This window comes from Mustelus asterias, chromosome 19, assembly GCF_964213995.1.
Source record: "Mustelus asterias chromosome 19, sMusAst1.hap1.1, whole genome shotgun sequence".
NCBI classification, from domain to species: domain Eukaryota; kingdom Metazoa; phylum Chordata; class Chondrichthyes; order Carcharhiniformes; family Triakidae; genus Mustelus; species Mustelus asterias.
Window position 1 is genome coordinate 85277626 of NC_135819.1, and position 18236 is coordinate 85295861.

The 18236-nt window shown below is 44.8% G+C and overlaps 1 protein-coding gene across 1 annotated transcript in view; it reads left to right on the top strand.

The window, feature by feature from the left end:
* The window catches only part of LOC144507517 (protein piccolo-like), a 351797-nt gene that overhangs the window by 79137 nt on the left and 254424 nt on the right, over nucleotides 1-18236 (top strand). The window contains exon 6 of the mRNA XM_078234644.1: nucleotides 2876-2957. Within this exon, the coding sequence (XP_078090770.1) occupies nucleotides 2876-2957 (82 nt within the window). The remainder of the gene's footprint in view (nucleotides 1-2875; nucleotides 2958-18236) is intronic.

Here is an 18236-nt window from a genome sequence, read left to right on the forward strand (position 1 = left end):
CTAATCAGACCACCCACATTTTCCTCCAGATCATTTAAATATACTACGAACAGTCCCAGCACTGATCCCTGCGGAACACCACAAGCTACGGATCTCCATTCTGAAAAACATCCTTCCACTGCTACTCTTTGTCTTCTATGACCAAGCCAGTTCTGTATCCATCTACCCAGCCCACCCTGAATCCCATGTGATTTTAGTTTTTTGTACCAGTCTGCCAATGGGACCTTGTCAAACGCCTTACTAAAGTCCATATCAACTACATCCACAGCCCTTCCCTCATCACTTACATGTCACCTCTTCAAAATACTCAATCAAGTTGGTGAGACATGACCTTCCCCATACAAAACCATGCTGCCTGTCACTAACTAGTCCATTTTCTTCCAAATATGCGTCTATCCTATCCCTCAGTATCTTCTCCAAAAGCTTCCCCACCTCTTATGTCATGCTCACTGGCCTATAATTTCCTGGATTATCCCTGCTTCCTTTCTTAAACAAGGAACAACATTGGCTATTCTCCAGTCCTCTGGAATCTCGCCTGTGGTCAAAGAGGATGTGAAGATATCTGTTAAGGCCCCAGCTATTTCTCCTCTTGCCTCCCGCAGTAACCTGGGATCGATCCCATCCGGTCCCGGGAACTTGTCTACCTCAATGCAATTTAGGATACTCAACACTTCCTCCTTTGATATATTGACATTCTCTAGAGCGTTCATACTTTTATATCCATTTGCACCTTTCTCACAGCTGCTTTCCTACCTATCTTTGTGTTGTCAGCAAAAGCAGTCAATTTTTTCATTCAAGTCATTGCAAATAGTGGAGGCCCCAATACTAATCCCTGTGGCTCTCCACTGGTTAGTTTCCATTTATCCTGACTCACTCTTTCCTGTTAGCTAGCCAAATAGGTGGCACCGGGGTGGCACGATGGCACAGTGGTTAGCACTACTGCCTCACAGCGCCAGGTCCCCTGGTTTGACTCTGGCCTTCGGTGACTGATTGTGCGGAGTCTGCATGTTCTCCCTGTGTCTGCGTGGGTTTCGTCCAGGTGCTCCGGTTTCCTACCACAGTCCAAAGGTATGCAGGTTAGATGGATTGGGCATGCTAAGTTACCCTTTAGTGTCCCAAGATGTGTAGGTTAGGGGGAGTAGCCATGGTAAATGTGTGGGCTTACAGGGATAGGGTGGCTAAAGAGGGCCTGGGTAAGATCCTCTGTCAGAGAGTCGATGCAGACTGGATGGGCCAAATAGCCTCCTTCTGCACTATCGGGATTCTATGAATCCTCAATCCATGCTCGTATGCCATTACCAACAGTAAGAGCTCTTAATTTGAGCAGTAACCTTCTATGTGGCACCTTACCAAATATCTTTTGCAAATCCAAGTACTCTACATGTACAGGCACTCCTTTATCCACCCTGCTTTTTATATCCGCAATGAATTCTAATAAATTTGACAAATATAATTTCCCTTTCACAAAGCCATGTTGACTCTGCCTCGTCCCATTAGGATTTTCTAAATGTCCTGTTTCTTTAATAATGGATTCTAGCATTTCCCAATGACAGACCTCAGGCTAACTAGCCGACAGTTTGTAGTTTTCTATGTCACTCCTCTCTTGAATAGAGGCGTTACTGCAGTTTTTTAATCCACTAGGACCTTTGCTGAATCTAGGGAATTTGGGAAAAATATTGAACCAAGTTAGTTTCCAAAGAAACATTCCATCACTTTTAAATAAATTATTGTGAACGTATTTTCATGAGTTTTTTTCATCTATTTTCTCATCTTCCCTTGCTGGCTTTAGATAACCATTAAACATGTTTATGAACAGAATCTGATGAGAGTGATCGTTAACTGGCTTTACAAGCGAAATCAATACAGTGCCACAATACCTTTCCTTGGAGAATTGTATACACTTTGTCATTTGTTAATTCTGAACTGAATTAGTTGTTGTTTTTTCTGGAAGACATGATTGTCTATATCTTCATCAACTATCCTTGTCCTTCTTGAATGTCTTCAGCCTTTGACATGTTTCACTCACCATCCTCCAAATCCCTCTTCACCATCTTCCAACTCATGGGACTGCACTAACCTCGTTCCTCAATATCATAGCTGGAGACTTACCTGCAATGGCTTTTCTCCCCTTTCCTGAACCATTCCCTCTGATATCTTTGGAGGATCAATCCTTGTCTCCCATTTCTCATCTACATGCTGTCTTTGACACCACTGCCTGAGTCCATCCCTACTTTAAGCGTATCTGCTATTGAAGTCTTCATCCATGCCTTCGTTATCTCTGACTCGACTATTCGAACACTCTTATTCCTGACTGACCTCTCACATTCGTCCCTTGCTTAACTCGGGGACATCCAAACTTCTGCAGCTCAAGTGCCAACTCGCTCCAAGTTCCATTCATCCATCAGCTCTGTGCTTGCTGACCTGCATTGGCTTCTGGTTAATTAACAACTTGCCTTTAACATTTTATGCTTGTTTCCAAATCACTCCAAGGATTTGCCATTCCTAACTCTGTAATCTCCTCCTGACCGAAAGCCTTCCCAAATCTTTGTGCTGTGCTAATTGCTCTACTGCTGGTGGCCATACCATCAGCTGTCTCAGCCCTAAGCTCTGCAATTCCCTCTCTAAACCTGTTGGCCCCTTCACCTCACTCAGTTCCTTTAAAAGCGTGAGGTCACCTGTTCCAAAAGCTCAGAGTGGCTCGATGTCTGTTGATTTTGGTAATGCTCCGATGAGAAATCGAGACATTTTATTATGTAAAGGCACAATATAAATATACAATGTTGTTTCTCTTCCTTGTGTTCAAATCTTTCTCTAGATTGTTGTATTATTTCAAGAAGAATGCACAAAGGCATAAAAACTGCTCCTTATTTTCTAGGTTGGTGTGAAGCCCGTTCAGTACAACTTTCCAAACACTCGGATCAGAATTCAAAGGGATCAAAAGGACCAGACAGTATCAGGTAAGAAAGCTTTTCCTTCTCTCTCTCCCAGTCCTCTGTGTGTCTCTTCCCAGTAACTCCCTTCCTGCCCTCTTTACCAGGTTATTATTTAGTTGTGTATTGCATTTTCACTTGAGACACATAAGTCGAAATGTGTGGCTGCAATGATGAGACAGAGTACAGGAATGAGATAGAGAATCTGGTGAACTGGCACGGCAACAATAATCTCTCCCTCAATGTCATCAAAATGAAGGAGATTGTCATCGACTTCAGGAAGCGTAAAGGAGAACATGTCCCTGTTTACATCAATGGGGATGAAGCAGAAGTGGTCGAGAGCTTCAAGTTTTTAGGTGTCCAGATCACCAACAATCTGTCCTGGTCCCCTCATACTGATACTATAGTTAAAAAAAACCACCAACACCTCTACTTTCTCAGAAGACAAAGGAAATTTGGCATATCCGCTGCAACTCTCACCAACTTTTGCAGATGTACCATAGAAAGCATTTATTTTGGTTGTATCACAGCTTAGTATGGCTCCTGCTCTGTCCAAGATCGGAAGGAACTAGAAAGGGTCGTGAACAAAGCCCAGGCCATCACGCAAACCAACCTCCCACCCATTGGCTCCTTCTACATTTCCCACTACCTTGGCAAAGCAACCAGAATAACCAAGGACCCCACGTACCTCGGACATTTTCTCTTCCACCTTCTTCCGTCAGAAAAAAGATACAAAAGTCCCCACCGACTCAAAAACAGCTTCTTCCCTGCTGCTATCAGACTTACGAATGGATCTACCTCACATTAAGTTGATCTTTCTCTGCACCTTAGCTATGACTGTAACACTACATTCTGCACTCTCTCGTTTCCTTCTCTGTGAACGGTATGCTTTGCCTGTGTAGCGCGCAAGAAACAATACTTTTCACTGTATGTTAATACATGTGACAATAATAAATCAAATCAAATCAATATCAGGAATGTACCTATGTTATTGTCCTGTCAATAGGCACAGTCCTCCTCCCATCAGGGTAAATTTACAATCTTCGTAATATTTCAAGATGTTTCTTATTACATCAATATTCCCTTTTAAACCATATTGGGGAAAAAATCTTTTCTAATTAACATTTATGGCTCGAGAAACACTTGCTCCTGAGATCTGAGTTATGTTACACCAATTACTTGAGAAAGGATAGACTGGCACTGGAGGGGGTGCAGAGGAGATTCACTCGGTTGATTCCGGAATTGAGAGGGTTGGCTTATGAGGAGAGACTGAGTAGACTGGGGCTTTACTCATTGGAATTCAGAAGAATGAGGGGAGACCTGATAGAAACATCTGATAGAAACAAGATTATGAAGGGAATAGATAAGATAGAAGCAGGGAAGTTGTTTCCACTGGCGGGTGAAACTAGAACTTGGGGGCATAGCCTCAAAATAAGGGGAAGCAGATTTAGGACTGAGTTGAGGAGGAACTTCTTCACACAAAGGGTTGTGAATCTGTGGCATTCCCTGCCCAGTGAAGCAGTTGAGGCTACCTCATTGAATGTTTTTAAGGCAAGGATAGATAAATTTTTGAACAGTAAAGGAATTAAGGGTTATGGTGAGCAGGTGGGCAAGTGGAGCTGAGTCCACAAAAAGATCAGCCATGATCTTATTGAATGGCGGAGCAGGCTCAAGGGGCCAGATGGCCTCCTCCTCTCCTAGTTCTTATGTTCTTATGTTAATGACATTACAGTTATGTTGCAAATGTACAAAAACGTAATTGTCTGATGAGGAATTATTGAACAGGTTGGGTGTATAATGAGGAAATATTGAATAGGTTGGTCTATGTTGAACAGGTTGGGTCTATATTCAAGGAGCCATCGTGCCCATTTCGTACAGTAGAACAACCCAATGGAAAGCCAATCCACCAACTGATACGAATAACGGCAGCTTTCAAGTGTGTTGCTCAATAAAGCAGAAATCCGATGATTCAGTTCAATCTGCCCATTTGATCCATGAAAGATGTCTTTTAACAATTAGAAGAAGGTTCGGCACAACATCGTGGGCTGAAGGGCCTGTACTGTGCTGTACTGTTCTATGTTCTAAGATTGCAATGTTAAGGAACTGATGGACACTGTTCTACTATCTTTGGTGACAAGTGATGAAAGAACAGGAGTAAGATGAAAATAAGAGAACCAAATTAACTGGTGGATAAAGAGCTTCATTTAAAGAAATATCTTGAAGGAGGAGACATGGAGAGGTGGAGGGGATTAGGAAGTGAATTCCGAAGTATGTAGTTAAGGTGGCAGACAACAAAACTTTCAGCGGTGAAGGGAGGGGAAATACACCAGCTTTCTTTTATTCATTCAAGGGTTGTGGGCTTCGCTGACTTGGTCCACATTTATTGTCCATCCCTAATTACTCTTGAGAAAGTGGTGGTTAGCGCAAGTCTTCAGTACTATTACCAGAATATTGTCAGGGCCCATCACCTTTGCAGTATGTAGTGCCTTCAGCCATTTCTTGAACTCACATGGAGTCTTTAAAGAATCATCCAGACTGGAAACGTTAGCTTTGCTCCCTCTGTCCAGACCTGCTGAGATTTTCCAGCATTTTCTGTTTTTGTTGTAGCTGAAGACTGATATCGGTGATGCTGGGGACCTCCAGAGGAGGCCAAGATGGACCATCCATTCAGCACTTCCGGCTGAAGGTTGTTGCGAATGTTTCAGGCTTATCTTTTGCTCTGATGTGCTGGGCTCCTCCATTTTTGAGGATGGGGATATTTGTGGAGCCTCCTCCTCCAGTGAGTTGTTTAATTGTCCACCACCATTCAAGGCTGCATGTGGCAGGACTGCAGATCTTAGACCTGATCTGTTGGTTGTGGAATCACTTAGCTCTGCTGTTTATGCTGTTTGGCACACAAATATTCCTGTGTTGTAGCTTCACCAGATTGACACCTCATGTTTTGCGATGCTTGATTCTGCACCTGGCATGCTCCCTAGCACTCTCCTTTGAACCAGGGTTGATCCCCTGGCTTGGTGGTAATGGTAGAGTGGGGGATATGCCGGACCATGAGGTTACAGATTGTGGTTGAATACAATTCTGCTGCTGCTGATGGCCCACAGCACCTCCTGGATGTCCAGTCTTTAGTTCCTCGATCTGTTCGAAGTCTGTCCCATTTAGCACGTTAGTGCCACACATCACAATGGAGGGTATACTCAATGTGAAGTTGGGACATTGTCTCAACAAGGACTGTGCGGTGGTCAATCTATTGATATTGCTGTGGACAGATGCATCTGTGGCAGGCATGTTGATGAGAATGAGGTAAAGTATGTTTTCCCTCTTGTTGGTTTTCTCACCACCTGCCGCAGTCCCAGTCTAGCAGCGATGTCCTTTAGGACCCAGACAGCTCGGTCCCTGTGGTACTACCAAGCCACCCTTAGTGATTGAACACCCCACCCAGAGTACATTCTGTGCCCTTGCCATCCTCAATGCTTCCTCCAAGTGGTGTTCAGTGGGGAGGAGTCCAAAGATGTGCAGGTTAGGTTGATTGGCCAGGTTAAAAAAATTGCCCTTTAGGGTCCTGGGATGCGTAGGTTAGAGGGATTAGCGGGTAAATATGTGGGGGTAGGGCCTGGGTGGGATTGTGGTCGGTGCAGACTCGATGGGCCGAATGGCCTCCTTCTGCACTGTAGGGTTTCTATGATTCTATGATTCTATGAGTACTGAGAGTTCCAGTTGAGGGGGATGGTATGTGGAAATCAGCAGGAGGTTTACTTCCCGAAGTGGGCAGAGTTTGCAAAGATAGCGCCACGTTATGGGCTCAAAGAGGTTAGAATTATTGGAAGGCACAGGCCATGATAATATACACAACAATTTTAAATTTGAAGCATTAAAGAACCAAAACTCAGTGCGAGTAAACAGGAATAAGGTTGATGGAGACATAGAAAATAGGAGAAGGAGTATGCCATTTGGCCCTTCGAGCCTGCTCTGCCATTTTGATCATGGCTGATCATCCCACTCAGTAACCTGTTCCCACTTTCTCCCCATATCTTTTGATTCCTTTAGCCTCAAGGGCTATATCTAACTCCTGGTAAACCTTCGCTGCACTCCCTCGAGAGCAAGAACATCCTTCCTCAGATAAGGAGACCAAAACTACACACAATACTCCAGGTGCGGCCTCACCAATGCCCTGTAAAATTGCAGCAAAACATCCCTGCTCCTGCACTTGAAACCTCTCACGATGAAGGCATTTGCCTTCTTTACCCCCTGCTGCACCTGCATGCTTACCTTCAGTGACGGGTGCATGAGGACACCCAGGGCCCTCTCCCAATCTATAACCATTCAGATAACAATCTGCCTTTCTGCTTTTGCTATGAAGGTGGATAACCTCACATTGATCCACATTATACTGTATCTGCCATTCATTTGCCCACACACTTAGCCTGTCCAAATCATGCTGAAGGATCACTGTATCCTCCTCACAGCTCACCCTCCCACCCAACTTTGTATCATCTGCAAATTTGAAGATAGTACGTTAATTCCTTCATCTAAATCATTAATATTTAGGGCGATATTCTCCGATCTTGTTCGCCCCACTCCTCTGCCAGCGAGAATGGAGAATTTGGCGCTCAGCCAAATCTCCATTCACTGCAGCGGGACTGGAGAATCCCAACCGAGGACAAGGTTGGAGAATCCAGCCCATATTGTGAAAGTCCAAATAAATCACATCCACTGACTCCCCCTCATCAACTCTAACTAGTTACACCCTCGAAGAATTTCATTAGATTTGCATGATTTCCCTTTCATAAATCCATGCTGACTCTGTCCAATCCTGCCACTGTTGCAGATAGATTGGGAGAGTCAAATTAATCACAGTACAATAGAGGAGGAATTTCTGGAGTGCATACGGGATGGTTTTCTGGAGCAATATGTTGAGGAACCAATAAAGGAGCAGGCCATCTTGGACTGGGTGTTGGGCAATGAGAAAGGATTAGTTGGCAATTGAGTTGTGCGAGAACCCTTGAGGACGAGTGTCCATAATATTTGTCAAGGTGGTTTGTGGTGTAGTTGATCTTGGGACCAGGGCCCTGAATCTCAATAAAGGTAACTATGATGGTATGAGGCATGAGTTGGCCATGATGGACTGGGAAACATTACTGAAAGGAAAGACAGTGGACAGGCAATGGCAGGCATTTAAAGAATGAATAGGTGAACTCCAGAAGTTGATTATTCCTGTTTAGCACAAGAGTGGTAAGAGAATTGTGGCCAAACCATGGTTTACAAGGGAAATTAGAGATAGTATCAGATTCAAGGAAGAAGCATACAAATTGGCAAGAAAAAGTAATAGGCCTGAGGATTGGGAGCAGTTTAAAATTTAGCAAAGGAGAACCAAGGGATTGATTAAGAAGGGAAAAATAGAGTAGGAAAATAAGCTAGTAGGGAACATAAAAACTGACTGTAACGGTTTCTATAGATATGTAAAGAGAAAAAGATTGACAAAAACAAATGTATGCCCCTTACGGTCAGGAGTGGGAGAATTCATAACGTGGAATAAAGAATTGGCTGAGGAATTAAATTTGTACTTTGCTTCTGTGTTCACAAGGGAAGACATGAATAATGTACCAAAAGTGCTGAGAGAAACATGTTTTAGTGAGGAGCTGAAGGAAATCAGCATTAGTAGAGAAATGGTTTTGGGGAAATTTGGGGATTGAAGGTGGATAAATTTCTAGGTACTGATAATCTTCCCATGTGGGGCAGCACGGTGGCACAATGGTTAGCACTGCTACCTCACAGTGCCAGGGACCCGGGTTCAATTCTCGGCTTGGGTCACTGTCTGTGTGGAGTTTGCGCATTCTCCCTGTTCCTGCGTGGGTTTCCTCCGGGTGCTCTGGTTTCCTCCCATAGTCCAAAGATGTGCTTGTTAGGTGAAATGGCCATGCTAAATTCTTCCTCAGTGTACCCGAACAGGCGCCAGAGTGTGGCGACTAGGGGATTTTCACAGTAATTTCATTGCAGTGTGAATATAAGGCTACCTGTGATTAATAAATAAACTTGAAATAAATAAACGTTAAATTTATCTTCATCCCAAAGTACCTAAGGAAGTGGCACTGGAAATAATAGATCCATTGGTGGTTATTTTCCAAAATTCTTTGGACTCTGGAATAGTTCCTACAGATTGGAGGGCAGCTAATGTAAGCCCGCTATTCAAAAAGGGAGGTAGAGAGAAAACAGGGAACTATAGACTAGTGAGCCTAACGTCGGTACTGGGAAAGTTGCTGGAGTCCATTATCAAGGATTTCATAACTCAGCATTTGGAAGGCAGTGATATAATCAGACAAAGTCAGCGTGGATTTACAAAAGGGAAATCATGCTTGACGAGTCTATTGGAATTCTTGGAGGATGTAACGAGTAGTGTTGACCAATGGGATTCAACGGATGTGGTTTATTTAGTCTTTCAGAAGGCTTTCGACAAGGTCTCACATAACAGACTACTATGTAAAGTTAAAGCACATGGGATTGCAGGTAATGTCTTGAGATGGATAGAAAGCTGGTTAGCAGATAGGAAGCAAAGAGTTAGCATTAATGGGTCTTTTTCTGATTGGCTGTCAGTGATTAGGTGGCTCAGTGTGATTTGGACAGCCTGAGTTTGTGGGCATCTGCATGGCAGATACAATATAATAATGTGGATAAATGTGAGGTTATCCACTTTGGTAGCAATAATAGGAAGACAGATTATTACTTGAATGGATGTAAATTGAGAGAGGTGGATACTCAGCGAGACCTTAGAGTCCTTGAATAGGATGGGAATAGAGGGATATGGTCCCCGGAAGGGTAGGGGGTTTTAGTTAAGTCGGGCAGCATGGTCTGTGCAGGCTTGGAGGGCCGAAGGGTCTGTTCCTATGCTATAATTTTCTTTGTTCTTTGTTCTTTGTAAGCATGCAGGTACAGCAGGCAGTAAAGAAGGCAAATGGTATGTTGACCTTCATAGTGAGAGGATTTAAGTATAGAGATAGGGATGATTTGCTGCAATTGTTTACGGCATTGGTGAGGCCACACCTGGAATACTGTGTGCAGTTTTGGTGTCCTTATCAGAGGAAGGAGGTCCTTGCCATAGAGGGAGTACAGCAAAGGTTTACCAGACTGATTCCTGTTATGGGAGGTCTGTCATATGAGGAGAGATTAAGTCGGTGGAGTTCACTGGAGTTTAGAAAAGTGAGAGGGGATCTCATAGAAATGTATAAAATTCTAACAGGGTTAGACAGGGTAGATTCAGAAAGAATGTTCCCAATGGTGGGGGAGTCCAGAACTAGGGGTCATAGTTTGAGGGTAAGGGGTAAACCTTTGAGATCTGAGGCGGGGAGAAATGTCTTACAGAGGGTGGTGAATGTGTGGAATTCACTACCACAGAAAGTAGTTGAGGCCAAAACATTGTCTGATTTCAAGAAGAAATTAGATAGAGCTCTTAGGGATCAAGGGATATGGGGGGACGGGACATCAGGATATTGAATTCGATGATTAGCCATGAATGGTGGAGCAGGCTCGAAGGGCCGAAGGGCCTACTCCTGCTTCTTGTTTCCATGTTTGTATGTTTCTATCTGAGAACATGTGGCAGCTGATCCATTCCGCTGATATTGTCAAAGGGTGGATTTTTAAAAAATTAATTTCCGGGATGTGGGATTTGCTGGCTGACAATCATTTCATGGTCATTAATAGATTCTGAATTCCAGATTTTTCAATGAATTCAAATTCCACCATCTGCTGTGGCAGGAATTAAACTCAGGTCCCCTGAACATAAGCTCAGTTTCTGGATTAACAGTGTAGCGATAATACCACTGGGCCATCGTCTCCCCTCATCATTCTGTCATCACCCTCTGTGTTCTACAGCTGAGCCAATTTGAATCCACTTTATCAAATTACCCTGTATCCCATGTGAATTTACCTTCTTTACAATTCTCCCATGTTGGACCTTATCAAAGGCTTTGCTGAAATCCATATAAACTACATCGACTGCACTACCCTCATCTACACACCTGGTCACCTCCTCAAAAAATTCAATCAAATTTGTTAGGAAGGACCTAACTGCTGATCAGCAGCAGGTATTTTTAATCACAAGCTAAAGCCATTCTTTTGTGTAAAACAACTAAACTAAATCAAATAAACTGAAGAGCAAAATAAAAGGAGCAACCTCTTCAAGGGGAACTTCCTGAAACAAAGACAAGAGGTGGGATTTTCCAGCCATTCACACCGTCGGGATTTTTTGGTCCCGCTGCAATGAATGAAGATTGGCTGAGCGTCAAATTCTCTATCCCCATTTGCAGCAGCAGTGGGGCATGAACAGCTGGAAAGATAGCACCCACTTTTGGCATTGTCAGCTGAGGATGAAATTAGTGCAACAAGAGAGGAAATTGGTTCAGAAACTCTAAAAGTGTGTTAACCAGGGTTCAGGGTAAACACATTCCTCATAGTGTTAAGGGCAAGGCTGGTAGAAGTAGGGAACCCTGGATGACTCGGGATATTGAGGCACTAGTCAAGAAGAAGAAAGAGGCACATGACATGCATAGGTAGCTGGGATCAAGTGAATCCCTTGAAGAGTATAAGGGGTGTAGAAGTAGAGTTAAGAGAGAAATCAGGAGGGCAAAAAAGGGACACGAGATTGTTTTGGCAGATAAGGCAAAGGTGAATCCAAAGAGCTTCTACAAATACATAAAGGGCAAAAGAGTAACAAGGGAGAGAGTAGGACCTCTTAAGGATCAACAAGATCATCTATGTGCGGATCCCAAGAGATGGGTGAGATCCTAAATGAATATTTCTCATCAGTATTTACTGTTGAGAAAAGCATGTGTAAGGGACTGAGGAAAATTTGTGGGGAAGACATTTACCAGTGTTCTTTGTCCCTTGTGGGTTTCAGTGTCCTGTTTGCCGGGCGGGTGCTGTGAACAGGGTGCTGTTGGTTGAGTGATGTGGGCTGGGCCAATGGGATTGCTCTGGGGGCGGGAGGAAAAAAAGGCGCCAGGAAGTGAAGCAGCTGCAGAGCTGAGAAGGGAGTGCGCAAAAGAGGGACAGCCACGTTTTTTGAAGAGAAGCTTTTCGGAGGCAGTAAAAACTCAGTTCGAAGTGAATCTTTCTCAGGTAGAACTGCTTGGTTTGTCATGACTGCCGAGAAGGACAGCCTTCAGCGCACGGGACCTGTGTGACTACACAGATAGCTCGCGGCACCTCTGCCTCGTGTGCTTGCTCCATCATCTTCCCTCTCGTAGACCCGTCTGGACGGTGTGTGTGTCAGGGTTAAGTGAGTACTATCAGACAGGAACGGTAACAGAATGTGGTTTTCTTCAGATGTGCACCAACGGATGGGCCCCAACGTTTAAAATTCAAAGTGCTTGGTGATATTCTGAACATTTCTCAAGTTGAAACTGTTAATTGGAAAATCTTCAGTTGGGATTCTTTACTTGTTTATATCTGCTAATTATTTGTCTTTTAAAAAGAATTTAGGTAGTTACATGGGTACGATGGGAATAGAGGGATATGGGCCAAACGCGGGTAATTGGGATTAGCTTCGGGGTTTTAAAAAAAAAAGGGCGGCATGGACAAATTGGGCTGAAGAGCCTGTTTCCATGCTGTAAACCTCTATCACTCTATGATTCTATGTAGAATCAGTCTGGGAGGAGTTAAGAAACAAGGGTTGATAAACTTTTGTGGGAGATATCTCTTGGCCTCCAAACATCAATGGTAAAGGAGGGATGGCATTAAAAAGAAAATAAGATGAATGTATCAAGGGCATTGCAGTAATCATGGGTGACTTTAATCTACAGAGATTGGGCAAACAATAATGGGACTGATGACTTCCTGGAGTATGTCGGAGATGTTTTTTTTAAAACTAGAATGTTAAGGAACCAACTAGTCTGCCTCCCTGGTGCTGGGGTACTGCATGTCTCCGAGAGGGTAGGAAGCATATTAAAAAAGGAAGGGAGTCAAACGGACGTAATTATATACATTGGTGAAAATGATGTAGGTAGGAAGAGCTGGGGGGTCATACGAGAGAAATTCAGGGAGATGGGTGCTAGGCTAAAAAGTAAGGCCTCCAGGGTAGCAATCTCTGGACTGCTCCCGGTGTCTAGTGCAAGTGAGGCTAGGAACAGGGAGATTCTACAGTTGAACGCATGGCTAAAGGACTGGTGCAAGAGGGAGGGTTTTTAACTCATAGATAACTGGGAAGTCTTCAAGTCAGGATGGCAACTGTACAGAAAGGATGAGTTACACCTTAACTGGAAGGGAGCAAATATTCTGGCTGGGAGTTTTGCTAGAGAGTTCCGGCAGGATTTAAACTAGTGTGGCAGGGGGGTCAGTAAGTACTCAGGCTGGGGTTGAGCTGGGGGCCAGGGCAAGGCTAGCTAAGAAGAGGAGCACTCTGGAGGAGGATGACCTGAGTGAGCCTGGAGGTCTGGAGTGCATCTGCTTCAATGCGAGGAGCGTAATGGGTAAGACAGACGAGCTTAGGGCCTTAATGCTTATGCGGAATTTGGATGTGGTTGCGGTGACGGAGACTTGGTTAAAAGAAGGACAGGACTGGCAGCTGAATATTCCGGGGTATAAGTGTTTTAGGTGAGACAGAGGATGGGCTAAAAAAGGTGGGGGAATAGCGATATTAGTTAGGGAGCATATGACTGCGGTGCAGAGGGTAGACAACTTAGAGGGGTCATGTACTGAGTCACTGTGGGTGGAGCTCAGAAACAGGAAGGGTGCAGTCACTATGCTGGGGGTGTACTACAGACCACCCAACAGCCCATGGGAAGTGGAGGAAAGGATATGTCAGGAGATTCTGGATATGTGCAGAAAAATAGGGTTGTTGTAGTGGGGGACTTTAATTACCCTGGTATAGACTGGAAAGTGCTTAGAGCTGGGGTTCCGGAGGGGGAGGAATTTGTAAAATGCATACTGGAAAGTTCTTTGGAACAGTATGTAGATAGCCCGACTAGAGAGGGGGCTATACTGGACCTAGTTCTGGGAAATGAGCCCGGTCAGGTCGTCAAAGTTTTGGTAGGGGAACATGTGGCAAATAGTGACCACAACTCTGTTAACTTTAGGATAGTAATGGACAAGGATGAGTGCTGTCCTACGGGCAGGGTGCTAAATTGGGGGAAGGCTAACTATAGCCGGATTAGGCAGGAATGGGTGGACGTTGATTGGGAGAGGATGTTCGAAGGTAAGTCCGCATCTGGCATGTGGGAGTCTTTTAAGGAACAATTGATAAGGCTGCAGGATAGGCATGTGCCTGTAAAAAGGAAAGATAGGAAAGGTAGGATTCGAGAGCCGTGGATAACCAGGGAAATTGAGGATCTGATTAAAATGAAAAGGGAGGCGTATGTTAAGTCCAGGCAACTGAAAACAGATGGAGCTCTGGAGGAATACAGAGAGAGTAGGAAGGACCTCAAACGGGGAGTTAGAAGGGCAAAAAGAGGTCACGAGACGTACTTGGCAGGCAGGATTAAGGAAAATCCTAAGGCATTCTATTCATACGTTAGGAACAAATGAGTTGTCAGGGAGAAAATCGGACCTCTCAGGGACAAAGGAGGGGAATTATGCTGAGAACCCAAGGGAATAGGGGAGATCCTAAATGAATACTTTGCATCGGTATTCGCGAAGGAGAAGGACTTGTTGACTGGGAGTGTCTCAGAGGGAGGTGTTGATCCGTTAGAGAAAATCTCCATTACAAGGAAGGACGTGTTAGGTTTTTTAGGGAACATTAAAACTGACTAAGCCCCAGGGCCTGATGGCATCTATCCTAGACTGCTCAGGGAGACGAGAGATGAAATTGCTGGGCCTCTGACGGAAATCTTTGTCGCTTCTTTGGACACAGGTGAGGTCCCTGAGGATTGGAGGATAGCGAACGTGGTCCCGTTGTTTAAGAAGGGTAGCAGGGATAACCCGGGTAATTATAGGCCAGTGAGCTTGACGTCCGTGGTAGGGAAGTTGTTGGAGAGGATTCTTAGAGATAGGATGTATGTGCATTTAGAACGGAACAATCTCATTAGTGACAGACAGCATGGTTTTGTAAGAGGGAGGTCGTGCCTTACAAATTTGGTGGAGTTTTTTGAGGAAGTGACAAAAACGGTTGACGAAGGAAGGGCCGTGGATGTCGTCTATATGGATTTCAGTAAGGCATTTGACAAAGTCCCACATGGCAGGTTGGTTAAGAAGGTTAAGGCTCATGGGATACAAGGAGAAGTGGCTAGATGGGTGGAGAACTGGCTTGGCCATAGGAGACAGAGGGGTAGCGGTCGAAGGGTCTTTTTCCGACTGGAGGTCTGTGACCAGTGGTGTTCCGCAGGGCTCTGTACTGGGACCTCTGCTATTTGTGATATATATAAATGATTTGGAAAAAGGTGTAACTGGTGTTATCAGCAAGTTTGCTGATGACACAAAGGTTGGAGGTGTTGTGGATAGTGTGGAGGGATGTCAGAAGTTGCAGCACGACATTTATAGGATGCAAGACTTGGTGGAGAAGTGGCAGATGGAGTTCAACCCAGATAAGTGTGAAGTGGTTCATTTTCGCAGGTCAAATAGGATGGCGGAATATAATATTAATGGTAGGACTCTTGGCAGAGTGGAAGATCAGAAGGATCTTGAGGTCCGAGTTCATAGCACGCTCAAAGCAGCTGTGCAGGTTGAGGCTGTGGTTAAGAAGGCGTATGGTGTACTGGCCTTCATCAATTGAGGAATTGAGTTTCGGAGCCGTGAGATAATGTTGCAGCTCTATAAGACCTTCGTCAGACCATACTTGGAGTACTGTGCTCAGTTCTGAACAAAGAACAAAGAACAATACAGCACAGGAACAGGCCCTTCGGCCCTCCAAGCCCATGCCGCTCCCTGGTCCAAACTAGACCATTTTTTTTTTTTGTATCCCTCCATTCCCACTCCGTTCATGTGGCTATCTAGTTAAGTCTTAAACGTTCCCAGTGTGTCCGCCACCACCACCTTGCCTGGCAGCGCATTCCAGGCCCCCACCACCCTCTGTGTAAAATATGTCCTCCTGATATCTGTGTTAAACCTCCCCCCCTTCACCTTGAACCTGTGACTCCTCATGAACGTCACCACCGACCTGGGGAAAAGCTTCCCACCGTTCACCCTATCTATGCCTTTCATAATTTTATACACCTCTATTAAGTCTCCCCTTATTCTCCGTCTTTCCAGTGAGAACAACCCCAGTTTACCCAATCTCTCCTCATAAATAAGCCCCTCCATACCAGGCAACATCCTGGTAAACCTCCTCTGTACTCTCTCCAAAGCCTCCACGTCCTTCTGGTAGTGTGGCGACCAGAACTGGACGCAGTATTCCAAATGCGGCCGAACCAACGTTCTATACATCTGCAACATCAGACCCCAACTTTTATACTCTATGCCCCGTCCTATGAAGGGAAGCATGCCATATGCCTTCTTCACCACCTTCTCCACCTGTGACGTCACCTTCAAGGATCTGTGGACTTGCACACCCAGGTCCCTCTGCGAATCTACACCCTTTATGGTTCTGCCATTTATCGTATAGCTCCTCCCTACATTATTTCTACCAAAATGCATCACTTCGCATTTATCTGGATTGAACTCCATCTGCCATTTCTTTGCCCAAATTTCCAGCCTATCTATATCCTTCTGTAGCCTCTGACAATGCTCCTCACTATCTGCAAGTCCTGCCAATTTTGTATCGTCCGCAAACTTACTGATCACCCCAGTTACACCTTCTTCCAGATGGTTTATATAAATCACAAACAGCAGAGGTCCCAATACAGAGCCCTGCGGAACACCACTAGTCACAGGCCTCCAGCCGGAAAAAGACCCTTCCAGTACCACCCTCTGTCTTCTGTGACCAAGCCAGTTCTCCACTCATCTAGCCACCTCCCCCTTTATCCCATGAGATCCAACCTTTTGCACCAGCCTACCATGAGGAACTTTGTCAAACGCTTTACTAAAGTCCATATAGACGACATCCACGGCCCTTCCCTCGTCAACCATTCTAGTCACTTCTTTTGAAAACTCCTCCAGGTTAGTGAGGCATGACCTCCCTCTCACAAAACCATGCTGACTCTCGTGAATGAGTTTATTCCTTTCTAAATGCGCATACATCCTTTCTCTAAGAATCTTCTCCAACAACTTCCCCACCACGGACGTCAAGCTCACTGGCCTATAATTACCTGGGTTATCCTTCCTACCCTTCTTAAATAATGGGAACACATTAGCTATCCTCCAATCCTCTGGGACCTCACCTGTGTCTAGTGACGAGACAAAGATTTGCGTCAGAGGCCCAGCGATTTCATCTCTCGTCTCCCTGAGCAGCCTTGGATAGATTCCATCAGGCCCTGGGGATTTGTCAGTCTTTAAAAAAGAATAGAGGCATGGACTATTTTCTAAACGGTGACAAAATTCATAATGCTAAAGTGCAAAGGGACTTGGGAGTCCTAGTCCAGGATTCTCTAAAGGTAAACTTGCAGGTTGAGTCCGTAATTAGGAAAGCAAATGTAATGTTGTCATTTATCTCAAGAGGCTTGGAATACAAAAGCAGGGATGTACTTCTGAGGCTTTATAAAGCACTGGTTAGGCCCCATTTGGAGTACTGTGAGCAATTTTGGGCCCCACACCTCAGGAAGGACATACTGGCACTGGAGCGGGTCCAGCGGAGATTCACACGGATGATCCCAGGAATGGTAGGCCTGACATACGATGAACGTCTGAGGATCGTGGGATTATATTCATTGGAGTTTAGGAGGTTGAGGGGAGATCTGATAGAAACTTACAAGATAATGAACGGCTTAGATAGGATGGACGTAGGGAAGTTGTTTCCATTAACAGGGGAGACTAGGACGCGGGGGCACAGCCTTAGAATAAAAGGGAGTCACTTTAGAACAGAGATGAGGAGAAATTTCTTCAGCCAGAGAGTGGTGGGTCTGTGGAATTCATTGCCACAGAGGGCTGTGGAGGCCGAGACGTTGAGCGTCTTCAAGACAGAAATTGATAAATTCTTGATTTCTCGAGGAATTAAGGGCTATGGGGAGAGAGCGGGTAAATGGAGTTGAAATCAACCATGATTGAATGGTGGAGTGGACTCGATGGGCCGAATGGCCTTACTTCCGCTCCTATGTCTTATGGTCTTATGGTCTTTATATTCTCTAACAAACCTAACACTTCCTCCCTTGTAATGGAGATTTTCTCCAACGGTTCAACACTCCCCTTCGAGACACTCCCAGTCAACACATCCCTCTCCTTTGTGAATACCAACGCAAAGTATTCATTTAGGATTTCCCCTACTTCTTTGGGCTCTAAGCATAATTCCCCACT